This window comes from Vitis vinifera, chromosome 18 (assembly GCF_030704535.1).
Source record: "Vitis vinifera cultivar Pinot Noir 40024 chromosome 18, ASM3070453v1".
Classification (NCBI taxonomy): domain Eukaryota; kingdom Viridiplantae; phylum Streptophyta; class Magnoliopsida; order Vitales; family Vitaceae; genus Vitis; species Vitis vinifera.
The window spans coordinates 10,818,782-10,831,280 of NC_081822.1; the positions used below are offsets into that span (position 1 = coordinate 10,818,782).

General features: G+C 37.3%; 2 protein-coding genes across 4 annotated transcripts; one reads left to right on the top strand and one right to left on the bottom strand.

The window, feature by feature from the left end:
- The first annotated feature begins 1,705 nt into the window (after positions 1-1,705).
- LOC100252232 (uncharacterized) lies at positions 1,706-5,610 on the top strand. 2 transcript variants are annotated; one of them, XM_002281942.5, is made up of 8 exons: positions 1,706-2,050; positions 3,089-3,352; positions 3,459-3,530; positions 3,659-3,697; positions 4,040-4,147; positions 4,522-4,619; positions 4,758-4,869; positions 5,017-5,610. In XM_002281942.5, exons 1-8 carry the CDS (start codon positions 1,832-1,834, stop codon positions 5,263-5,265), a joined length of 1,161 nt encoding a protein of 386 aa, XP_002281978.2. In that variant the 5' UTR covers positions 1,706-1,831; the 3' UTR covers positions 5,266-5,610. The 2 variants fall into 2 exon arrangements, with proteins under 2 accessions (XP_002281978.2, XP_059590734.1); XM_059734751.1 differs by lacking the exon at positions 4,040-4,147 and having other exon boundaries at positions 1,810-2,050.
- An 887-nt stretch (positions 5,611-6,497) lies between these two features.
- On the bottom strand, positions 6,498-11,489 carry LOC100257364 (proteasome subunit alpha type-1-B). Of its 2 annotated transcripts, XM_059734752.1 has the most exons (3): positions 10,954-11,461; positions 6,794-7,265; positions 6,498-6,742 (listed from the first exon to the last, which is right to left on the bottom strand). In XM_059734752.1, exons 1-3 carry the CDS (start codon positions 11,302-11,304, stop codon positions 6,729-6,731), a joined length of 837 nt encoding a protein of 278 aa, XP_059590735.1. In that variant the 5' UTR covers positions 11,305-11,461; the 3' UTR covers positions 6,498-6,728. The 2 variants fall into 2 exon arrangements, with proteins under 2 accessions (XP_059590735.1, XP_002281948.1); XM_002281912.4 differs by having other exon boundaries at positions 6,498-7,265; positions 10,954-11,489.
- Between the last annotated feature and the right edge of the window lie 1,010 nt (positions 11,490-12,499).

Genomic DNA, 12,499 nt, shown 5'->3' on the forward strand with positions numbered 1-12,499 from the left:
CCCAGAAGCCTATGAATAGACAGGGCAGCACCAGATAGCGTGTATTAAATCCAGGATGGAGGACATATCTATTTGTAATTATTGATAGATCGATTGGAATCTTGAAAAGCCAAAGAAGGAATTCCCCGTGATTTCAGGATTCCTGGATGAAGTAGACAAAAGGAGTCCAACCCTTCAACCATCCGAATCTCTAAAAATGATTCGCTGTTTTTGATTTTATATCCTAAAGTAAAATTTCTTTGTCAGTGGTGGCAAGTGGCTGAAGCTTTAGCTCAGTGGTGGCAGCAGCACTGACTGAAGGCGTTACAGATCCGTCAAGTAAATGTAATGGATTATACTGATCCAATGCAGCGGTGTGCCTGTTTCAGATCTTGAAAAAGACTTAAAACCACTAAAGGAAAGCCCGCCTGAATGGTGTCCACATCTTAATTCAACTCCCATCTGCATTTCCTCCTTCAGTAAGTTTCGAAATCTTGATGAACTGATTCGCTATTTAAAGAGATCATAAATAAAAAGGGAGGACATTATGAATTTTAGTCGGAAAGAAAGTGTTATGGCAGTGGACGCCACATGATGGAAGTATTCGGCGCCCTCACCCACCCCCACAGTATCATATTCGCTTCCACGATTGCAGTCCATGGATCTATGCGGCGCCCTGCCTTTCCACGAAACTCCAGTCTTTGTGGGGTGGTTGGGTCTTCTATACTTTGACGTATTATGCAAAACTACAACGAATCAAACATAATCTGACAGTAAACAAAACCTTTTATTTATTTTTAATATGCCAACGTCTAGGAGAAGAGCATAAACTTTTCTACCGAGGCACTCCTTGTCGATGTTTCCAATTATCTTGGATATAAAAACAAAATAAAAATTTTAATAATAAAAATGTTATTCCATACCTCAATTGCATGCAAGTTTTTCAACTTTTTATTTATTTGAATGAATTAAAAAATATAACTACGGGAATTTCTCCCAACTTTAAAAGTTGTACTTCATTTAATTATTCTATATTTTATTAAAAAAATATTAAAAATATAAATTTAAGATTGTTAAAGGTTTGTTTGGGAACTATTATCGAAAATAATTTTAAAAAATAGCTTTTAAAAATTATTCTTTAATTTTTGTAAAATGAAAGTATATTTGAAAGCCTAAAATATTTTTAATATTTTAAAATATGTTTTAAAAATAATTTTTATATTTAATATTTATTTTTTATCATTTTAGTATAATTATTTTTGACTCCATACAACAATTGAAAATAACAAAAAACAAATAATTAAAAAATATTTTCTAAAAATATCATATTTTATGTTCTTAAGAATAGAAAATAAAAAAATAATTTTTGATTATTAAATGTGTTTTTCATATTTTTTGTTCTAAAAAATAGAAAATATCTTTAAAAACAATTCTTAAACAAACTAAGTATAAATTTTTTGTTTATCAGCTAAAAATATCTTTCAAGAAATTTTCAATAAATATCAAAATAAAATTGTGTAATTTTTAATACATAAAAATTATTTTTTCTAACATTGTTATATTATATTATCATTTTAAAAATTATTTCTATTTATTTTACATTGAATTGCATGTGCATGGACCCATTATTAGTATAAATGTGATGGGATGGTACATAAATACCTTACTTTATATATATATCCCGTAGCCACCCCAATATCTAATGCTATTTAAAAAAAAAGAAATGAAAAGGTTATTTAATTTTCCGACTTTGAATTCCCAGAAGCCAAGGGTAGTTTGGGAATAAGGGCAATGAGAGTGGGAAAGCTGCGATGTGGTGGCCTATATAAAGAAGTGTTGAGAGGGGGAGGGAATGTGCTCAGAGGAAAGAGGAGGGAGGCAAGCCAAGAAAAGAAGGGGAGAGGCAAGAATGGGGGCGGAACCCCTATTGCCCAAGAAGACCCACACCCACACCCAACCAAACTCTCCTCTCATCCTTGGACTCCAACCATCTGCCCTCATCGACCACGTCGCTAAAATTGATTCGTCTTTGCTGGCTCAAATCCCCGGCGAGCGTGGTGGCTCGATTGCGGTCCGCACTCCTTCTCTTCTACCCGTTTCTTTTAGTTTCTCTTTTTCACTTCTCTCTGTTTGGTGGTTTTGCGTTAATGTTTTCGGTTGTTGCTGGGCAATCCGAGTAAAATTGGGAAGATACCTTGGAATTGCAATCTTCCCAATTCAATCCCAATTCCGTGTTTCTACCTGTTTTCCTATGATTTCTCGGCAACCAAACGGGTTGCAATTGTTTTGATTGTTTGCAATTCCTTTTCTTTCTTTTTTGGGTAAATTATAAAATTTAAGGGTCTGCACATCTTGTATTCCCGTTACCAAAACCCACAAGATTGACGCAGATTACTGTAAAAATGCGCTTTAATATGTTGGATTGGGTTTAAAAGCCTCAGACATTAACTTTATTGAGAGGCTTGTGTGCTCTTAGTGCTTTGGATGGTAACTGGCTCACGTAATTTTTATGTGCTTTCCCATATCTGCTATTGACGTCTATGGACTTCAGTTTCTGAGTTCTATGGGGTTTTAACTTTTAAGAGTAATGGATACGCTATTTTGATTCATAATTGGCTTATATTATTTGAAAAAGAAATTTACTTTTGTGCATCTTTCGTCCTTCACTGTTTTGTTTTTGATAAAGATTGAGTTTTTGTGTTTTTCTTCAACCCCTGGATTGACATCTATACTATTATTACTATCTCGTTTTTGGTCAATGTATTCTGTTTCTGAATGGTGCAGTTGCATTTTGAATCCATTGTCTGTTTTGGGGCACAGGCCTGGTTTCACTGGTCGTTAGTAGTTTTCAAGCCCTTCTTATTAACTGCCTTAGTTTTTGCCGGGACTTTGTCATTCGTCGTTATTATTATTACTATTATTATTATTGGTGTTGCCATATGTATAAGTTAAGTCTTTGATTTGTCTTTTATCATACACATAATGTCTTTTAGTGTCCAAAGGTAATCAATAGTGGGTTTCCTCTTTTTGATGAGAATTGCAGATATTTATATAATGAAATTGATTCATTCTCTAAACCCTGTAGTTTTTCTACTCGTATTCTGATTAGGTTGCAATTGAAGACCTGGAGCATATCTTAAATGAGGTGAAGACCCACATCCTTTCTTCTCCTCCTGATCCATCTCCTATGAGGACAATGGCCGGGGGCAGTGTTGCCAATACTATTCGAGGCCTCTCTGCAGGCTTTGGGGTCAACTGTGGAATACTTGGAGCATGTGGGGATGATGAGCAAGGCGGCTTGTTTGTAAGTAACATGGGCTCTAGTGGAGTGAACCTTTCAGCATTGAGGATAAAGAAGGGGCCAACAGCTCAGGTGAGCTTCATATTTCTTCTATATAAATGGACTAGCTCTTTGACATTTTTTCATTGGAATTCTGGATAATAAGTGCTGGAAATTTATTGACACTGGTACATCACAGTGTGTTTGCCTGGTTGATGCATTGGGCAATCGTACAATGCGGCCCTGTCTCTCAAGTGCTGTTAAGATTCAGGTGCATGCTTCTTTTCTGGTTTTCTTTCTTGTCACTTAAATAGTTTAGGCTCCAAGTCTTTCTTTTCATACAGTTTTCTTATTAAGATGAGCATACATGGAGTCTTATTATTGTTTTGTCCCTTGCAGGCAGAGGAATTAACTAAAGAGGATTTTAAAGGGGTAAAGGTAAGGCATCTCTAGATGGAAATAGGATATCATGGATCAAGTGTGACCATGGAATTTCTTTTTACTGTTATCTTATTATTCCTTTTCTTCTTGACATGGTAGGTTAACTTACTATTAACTAGTTGGATTAAATTTGTATTCCAACAAATGATATTAGCTACTTTGTAAGTATCTAAACTATAGGCATAAAGGTGCATCCATACGTTTCATTTATAGCTCAGCTTCAAGTGCATAGATGCAATGTAATTGCTCTGTTTGGTTATTGGTAGTGCATAGCTTCTGAAAAACATATCATTCAGCGGTTCTGTTAGAACTTAATTGCTGATCCATCTGTTGTTACAGTGGTTGGTAATGAGATATGGGATATATAATTTGGAAGTTATTCATGCTGCAATTCGGATGGCCAAACAGGAGGGCGTATTTGTATCCTTGGATTTGGCCAGTTTTGAGGTATGAGTTTCTTTGCATGTGATTGAATGAAGGTCTTCCATTTGGTTTTCTGCATTGTGATAAACAAAATGAAATTATCACCAAAATGTTAATGAAAAAAAGAAAAGAAAAGGAAATGGAGCTTCATAATCTTTATAATTAGTTCTCCTACACTCCCTAAAATGATCATACCTTGTGGACAGAATTTTCTGTCCTTTTCAATTAAAAGACTCACCAATCCTCCAGTGGCATAATACCATGTTTGAAAAGCAAAAAAAATGAGGGGTTGCTGTACTTTGACTGCAGTATCCTACTCATGCACTGGAACAGACTTGTTCTGAATTGCTGGGTAAGGATTGTCTCTTTTAACCATTGCTTTTTTTTACCTTGGCCAGATGGTTCGGAACTTTAGAGGACCTCTTCTAGAGTTACTGCAATCAGGGGATATAGATCTTTGCTTTGCCAATGAGGATGAAGCAAGAGAGCTGTTAAGGTGATTGCCAATTGATTTTTCCAGACCTATCATGCTAAAACAGTCGGTGATGAAAGAGAATTAATCCTCCTCATCCAGCTTAAAATTTTTGGTGCAATCTGTGGTAAATGGTGCTAATTTCTCTTATGATGGTTGTAGAGATGACGAAAATGCTAGTCCTGAGGCTGCTCTTGAATTTCTTGCTAAGCACTGCCAATGGGCAGTGGTGACGCTAGGTTCTAATGGTTGCCTTGCAAAATGCGGAAGAGAGGTTAGTGCAATGTAGCTACACTGCACTTCTGTTGATATCACGAATAAAATGCACATTTTACTTGTATTTAGATGTGGCCTGTGGAGAATTAGCTGCATTCTGGTTGTTATTTTGAGTAACATATGGAATGTTACCTTTTTATTTCAGATGGTCCGAGTTGCAGCCATAGGGGAGGCAAAGGCAACTGATGCCACTGGAGCAGGGGACCTGTTTGCAGGTGGATTTTTGTATGGGTTAGTGAAGGGACTATCACTGGAAGAATGCTGCCGAGTGGGCACATGTAGTGGTGGGTCTGTCATTCGTTCTCTTGGGGGCGAGGTGACTCCTGAGAACTGGCAATGGATGTACAAGCAGATGCAGATAAAGGGTCTCCCTGTTCCTGGCCTACGTCAATGACGAGACTTCTCTGCCCAAAGAAAACGGAATAGGGATGATTGTTTTCTGATCATCATCCTTATGTCATCTTTCTCTACTCCCTCGACCTAAGGGCAGCCGTGATTTTGAAGTTGCATTCTGGGGTTTAACTAATTTGAACTAAATTATTAGCCTTCTCATAGCTCCTATGGGTGGATCTGAGGTTCTTGTTGGTCCTCTCACTCCAGCTATGAAACGGCCTACTGCAGGATTCCTAGGCATAAAATTGGAAATTATGGAATGTTGAACTGCTGGACTTGAAATTCGTTTGTTTCGATGATTTAGATCTCTTTTGCAAGTATCGAATTATGGATTCTGGATTCTGAATTCTGATGGATGCTGATGTAAATTGATCATTTGCTGGTGGATACGTATAAATCATCCGTATCCGTATCCACCTGTGCCAGTTTTCTGACAAAGCAACAGAGTTTTGCATTTCCGTTGAATTTTAAAGACCTCAGAATTGCTCCCAAGTTACAAGTCGATACTAATAAAGTAATGAATACAGCATAAACAGAAATTACAAAGAATGTCACTGGTCCATGACGTCCTTTTATCAAGTTGCCTGAGAAAAATGATTCGGTTCATTTTCTTTTCTTTTCTGTTTTTTTTTTTAAGTTAGAAATTGAATTTTGAATAACTGTATGCATTTAAAACTTCATACCAAGTTTACCAAAAAATAAAAATAAAATTGAATCGATTTAACCCGAGTAAAGCTTTTGAACTAAGTCGAATCAATTGGTTATTCTTAGAATTTAATCAATTTAGTATTAGTACATCCAAACCTACCTGGCTTGCACATTGAGATCATAGGGTAACTTCTAAAACGATTTCCAATAAAAAACGTTGTAAACATGAAATGCAATATAGAAACGTTTGAAAGGTCTAGTCTTTGGTGTGGCCTCACCACTGATCATAAAGCCCCAAAACCATATCCATACATCTAAATTTTTATAAATTGGACCAATATGGCTTTAAAAACATATGAGATGCAATATAGAAACATTTCAAAACATTATTGAACAACTTTTTATAAATTGGAATAGTAAAAAGTACTTGTGTTTCTGGGAAGCTAGGAATGGAAATGGAATTTAAATTCCAAATCCCCCCAGCCCCATGGGGCCGTGGGGCATGGGGGGTGGGGGAGTAGGCGAGGCCTGCAGGGATTTGCTCTTCTCCCTCTTTTTCGTGGAGTTGCAATTCACGCCAAGATATGAATAAAATTTATACTACAAAAGGGTTATCACCAAATAGGATCCACCACAAAACTATATGTGAAATGAAGTTCACCAGAGGCTATAACTTGAAAATGTTTGCAATGATGAAGCAGAGACAAATTGCATAACAAAAAAAAATCCAACAAGAAAATGATGTCGTCCAGGGTGGCATCTACAACCATTACCTCATTTCCAAAGGAACAGAGATGGTTGGCAGTTCCTGAATCCTCAGATATCCATTGGTTGGCAGTTCCTGAATCCTCAGATATCCATTGGAGCAGCACCCTCTTCAGTAGCAGCACCCTCTTCAGGAGCAGCACCCTCTTCTGCGGCAGCAACCACTTCACCAGCAGCACCCTCTTCACCAGCAGCACCCTGGTCCGCAGCAGGAGCCTCCTCCCCTGCCATCTCAAATGCATTAATTAACCCCTGCACTGTTTCCTGATCCAATATATGGAAAGGCTCCCCCACTCCAAGCACTGTGACTGTGCAAATGGAGCTCTTAAGCTTTTCTCCTTGCAAGGTTTCTCTTATTGCAAAAAGTGCATCCTTGATAAGATCTTCTCGTGAAGAGTTTTGGAACGTCCCAAACCTGCGTTCCAAATACGTCTTTGCAGCCTGTGAGCGGGATCCAATAGCAAAAGCCTGATATTCAAAGTAATTCCCACTTGGGCAGTTGTAATAGAGGTGAGCCCCCGATTCATCCAAGCCAGCTACAAGCAGACCAACACCATAGGGCCGTTTCCAGGACCTTTGGGTGCAAACCTGCCACCAAGAAAGCATGATATTCACAGAAAAAAGGAAAGGCCTCTTGAACAGAACTTATGCAGGGTAACTTCCTTCGCTATTGAATTTCCTCATGCAGAAGATAAATCTAATTTTTTTTTTCTACAAAAAGGAGCTAACATATTGAGCATGTTAGAAATATATGTCACGATAATCATAAATGAAGTTGATGCACTAATCACAAATTTTTTAAAATTTACAAAGTATGTCAACAATTCTAGATAGGATAGAGAAATATGGCCACATGTTGCCAGAACATGTAGGAAGCTAAATTTTCTCTTAATTGACCCACCAGGCAGTGACCAATACTTCATGAGGAGGAAAGCCAAACAAGAAAGGGCAACTACAGACAAATTTAGAAACCATGCAAGAGCTTCCAAATGAGAATGATAGGAGAAAGAAATTTCTGAAATTGGCAATGAGTTCCACTGACAAATAGTCCATGAATTCCTAATTGTAGTCCAACACAAAGTTAACTTCAGTTTCTTTGGGGAAGATTCTACACTTGCCCTTTTGCTGAGAGGCAAAAGGAAGAAGTACATTAAAAGACACCTAATGGATTGCAAACCATGCACATAGGGAGTATACAAATAGCATCAAATGCGACAAATCTAACAGCACAATCTTAAGCATCCCTACATGATCAAAGAAGTCAAACACAGATCCAAAATTACAATCCAAAACAACAATTGACAACAGAGTATTTGCGAATAGACACTTACAATAAAACTTGTGAACTCTCCACACCATCAAAATAGCACCTATCAAACTCCCTCTAAATAGACCCAGAAAAGAAAAAGAGAAACCATCCTTCAGACCTCTTTTTCCTCTTTCCCACAAAATGCCTGTTCCAACCAAGTAACAATTCCTTAATTGAATGGAGAACTGTCCACAAGAACCTGAATCAAGACAATACCTAGGGCCATAAACTGTGAGCCACCGTACAATGAATGAGGATACAATTAGCCAACTCTAAATCCTCCTTGAAAAAGAACACCAGATGGCTAATGATCAAACCCCTTTTTATGAGCTGAACTGATGTAAGAACTCTCTCCCACACCATCTCCAAGCAACAAAAACCAACTCTAGAAGGCACCAGTGTGACACAAACCTCCTTAGGAGGAAACGAATTTTGCTCACTCTGACTTAAACAACTATAAAAAGATTTGACTGATAAATTGTCACTCACAGCTAACCTCCATCACAACTTATCAGCACAACTCAGCCTAATAGTTGTCTAAATGCACAGAGATGGGCTTGCACCTCCATTTCCAACTCTCTATCTAAGAAACTTCTCCTAAAACAAGTAAACCAATAGCCCTAACCACCCACAACCTCCCAAAAATTAGCTAACCAAGAGTAACATCAAAATGAATCGAAAATGAGTCTTTCAAAGGGCCATCTCTATCCCAAGTATCCAGCCAAAATTTAGTCCAAGTGCCATTACCAACAACAATGCCCATACAAGCTTAAAAGCTAGTCAACCTTCTCAAATGGCTTTCAATGTTTCACCCCATACCCCTCCCTTCTTTAGAGATCCAAGCCCCTTCTTCTTTACCAAACTTGCTTTGCATAGCTGTGCACCAAATATTATCTTCAACCACATACCTCCTAAGTCACTTCCCAAGTAACGCCTTATTGAGCTCTAAGAGCCACCCAATTCCCAAACCTCCAGAACCGTTGTTCAAACAAACATTAGGCCACTCTGTAAGATGAATCTTTTCTCATTATTGTCCAAAATGAAACAACAAGGTTCCAAAATGATAAATATCTGACATTGGAGCTAGTTGAGGTCCAGGTGTGGCAATGTGCTACAACCGCCCTTTGTTTCCCAAAAGCAATTTGTACATTGCATTTGCAGTCAGCCTACTCTGAAATACCTAATTTAAACAAAACATTCCAGTCTAAACCCAGGGACATAAAAGTTTCAGAATGACTAATAGATATAATGCCTCACCCTTTCTGCTGCAAACATATGCAACCTCGATATGTCAATTCTCGGTTGCTAAAACTTCATCTTGGTGACTGGAATTCCTATAACCTTGCAAACTAATTAAACTTCGCGTGCAATGTGGCAAACCAACGTGACTCAAGTCTCAGCAAAAGTAAATAGTTCTAGCTCCAACAATAATAGCCTCCTCAAGTCACCCATTCAACTCCTAGATAATTTTTGAGAAGTAAGAGAATGTATTAAAAGGGCATAAAAGCACACAAGGGTACGTTGGGAGTATTCCATGAGCCAAAAAAAATAGAACAAAAAGTGGGGGGAAGGGGGGAGGGTAAACAAACAAAACTACTCCTCCCCCCAACAAGAACCCAACCAATCTACACAATCAATTAAGGGCATATCATCTTTTTCTTATAAATTCAAATTATCTAAATGGTCACTTTTAGGCATTTCTTTCCAACAATTTTATACCGAGCATTCAAATGTAGGTATGAATATAGTTGCATTCTCTGTTGACAGTATTCAGATCAACTTCACACAATTGATGTTCCATACATTCTCATGTGTATCAATTTCGGGTATAGTAGCATTCTCTGTATTCTCTGTTGACAGAATCCAGATCAACTTCACACAATTGATGTTCCATACATTCTCATGTGTATCAATTTCGGATACCCATTCCCCAAAATTCTTAGAGGGGTTTCTATAAGTTTCAAAAGTTTAATGCCAAGGAACTATGATTCATTCTATGGTTTCTCCTATGAAAAAGGTTGTCTAGGGTCAAAGTTTTCCTCAAAGCCACAGTTTAAACAAAGATAGCTGCCTTAGAACATATCTTAGAATTTTATATGTCATTCCAAGGGAGCTCTCTCTCTCCATGCCCCTCTTCCACCGGTGCATAAATAAACGGCTCCATTCAGAACAAAAGAGATCTGGTCCAGAATCAATTTGATAGTTTTAGGAATTTAAAGGGCAAAAACATGCCCATGTAACTATTAATGCAATATTAGTGCCTTAAACAAGGGCCTGATATCAAGAAAAGAAAAGAGGCAATTTTCCAAAAAGAGAGGTCCACCAATTCTCATAAAACAGCATCTACACTCCTGAATTGAAGCCAGAAAACAAAGTGAAAATTCGGAATCTTATTATAAGCCAGTACAACAAATAAATGTAACCCTAAATATTACATTAAGCCTCAAACAAAGAAGAAATGAACATTTTGAATCTTGTTTTAAGTTGGAGTTTGCGCATCACTTTTTCATCAAGACCTCTTAAGAATCAAACACAACATCAAGTAATCAACGTTTCCGACTAGAATCCAAAAAGAACCTTAACTTTGAATTCAGAAAATGACGCACCATTCATCCATTCAGACATCAAATGCAACTCAATCACCAAAATACAGAAAACAAACAGAAATAACTTAAGAGTACCCCATTCATTGTTCATCCGAATGGGGCAACAGCACAAGATCCTAGCCCCGTTTGGCTTCCAAGAGAACATAAGAAAAGCAAACAGTTGCATTGTCTAAGTGGAGCGGAAGATCTTCTTTCGAATTTTTTTTAATTCCTTTCCTTGTACTACATTTATCTCATCTACCAAACATAATCTAACTCTTCCATTTCCAACTTCTGAACTAAATCCCAGCTCCTAAATTTCCCCTAAAATTTATCGAAATTAAAAGAAAATCTAAAATAAAAGTTAGGGTTCGTTCCGTACCTGAGCCTTGTCGGCAAGCTGAACAACCAGTCGACCAACAGGAAGCGGAGACTCGTAAGTGAAGCTGTAGTTGATGCATTCGGATCGCATGTACCGAGAGAGGACTCTGCCATCGGCGGTGAGGCCTGCGATGGCTACTCCGATGTGGTCGTCGACCTTGAAGATCTTCTTCTGGTGAGAAGAGAGCTCGGAGTTAGCCTTGTTGACACAAGCCAAGACGACATGAGTCTTGGATCGGAGGCCAATGGCAGCAGACCCTTGCTTCACGGCTTCCATGGCATACTCCACTTGAAAGAGTCTGCCGGCTGGGCTCCATGTGGTCACGTCCGTGTCGTACTGGTTCCTGAACATTTTCACAACGCCGTTTCACTTCACAGAGACACACACTCTAGTTTTTTTGTAGAGCCCTCCCCTTTGATCTTCCTACTAATACAGAATAGAGAGATGGAGGTTTTCTTTCTCTTCAAGAAAAGTGGAAAGATGAAACTGGGGTTTTGCGACCATGGTGGGTGCGGGCGGGTTTTGTTTTGGAGCAAAATCCACTTTCGAAGTCTCAGGCCTGGCCCAAAAAGTCTAAAATTAAGGCCCAAAATCTCCTATGGGCTAGTCCACATTGGGCCTCCTCTAACCGTTATTTTTTCCATCGCCTCCGAAGTATTGCCATTTCACCGGAACAAAATTGATTATGATTTTATTACATCCATTCATAGTAAACTTAGAGTTCATTTGATATTAATTTTAAAAAGCGTTTCTAACTTTTTTAACCTTTAAGCCATGTTTGGTTCCCAGAAAATTTGAAGAAAAATGCAAGAGAAATAAAATATAAAGGAAAAGTAGAAGAAAAGAAAAAGTGAAGAAAAATAAAAAAAAATAGATTAAAAGTTGATAAATTATTATTTTTGTTACTTCAAACTCGTTTTATTTATTTTAACTCATCAATATAAAGATTAAATAATTTAAAAATATATAAGTTTTTAATTAGTTTTAATTATATTTTATTTTCTTTTATATTTTTCATAAGACAACAAAATATAAAAAAATAATTTTCCTTTACATTTTTTTTATTCCTTTAGTATTTTTCGGAAACTAAACATAACCTTAAAAAAAAAATTATCTTTCAAATATTAGAAATATTATAAACACATCTTAAAACTATTGTCAAACATTCTTATAATCTATAATATTACTGTTTTGTATAATGCCACAATTATTAAACTTTTTTCCCAATAAATTTCTTCAAAATTTAAAGCTATTAATAGGTAATTCAAAAATCATCCTAAAAATTTTCTAAAACACTTTGTTAGGAAAGCCATATGATTGCTAGTAGTGATCGTTAAATTTCTTTTCATGTTTGATTGGACTTAGGCCCTCACCTTTCTATCTTTAAAGCAAATCACTAATTGTTTTGCACTCCGCCATGGCTCTCGCATAATCCGTCTAGGATTTTGATCATTCTCACTCTGATTGTTTTTTATAGCTTTATGGATCATGGGCTGCCTGTGAGCCACTGAGAAAAGTAGCCCCCTTAGGAAAAGAAACAAGGACC

What these genes read in the sequence shown, in the direction of transcription:
- LOC100252232 (XM_002281942.5), top strand. Translation starts at nt 1,832, where the DNA reads ATGTGCTCAGAGGAAAGAGGAGGGAGGCAAGCCAAGAAAAGAAGGGGA. An exon ending in AGGATTTTAAAGGGGTAAAG is followed by an intron (nt 3,698 to 4,039) that starts GTAAGGCATCTC and finishes CTGTTGTTACAG; the next exon opens with TGGTTGGTAATGAGATATGG. An exon ending in TGGATTTGGCCAGTTTTGAG is followed by an intron (nt 4,148 to 4,521) that starts GTATGAGTTTCT and finishes TACCTTGGCCAG; the next exon opens with ATGGTTCGGAACTTTAGAGG.
- LOC100257364 (XM_002281912.4), bottom strand. Translation starts at nt 11,304, where the DNA reads ATGTTCAGGAACCAGTACGACACGGACGTGACCACATGGAGCCCAGCC. An exon ending in AGCTTGCCGACAAGGCTCAG is followed by an intron (nt 7,266 to 10,953) that starts GTACGGAACGAA and finishes TCTTGGTGGCAG; the next exon opens with GTTTGCACCCAAAGGTCCTG.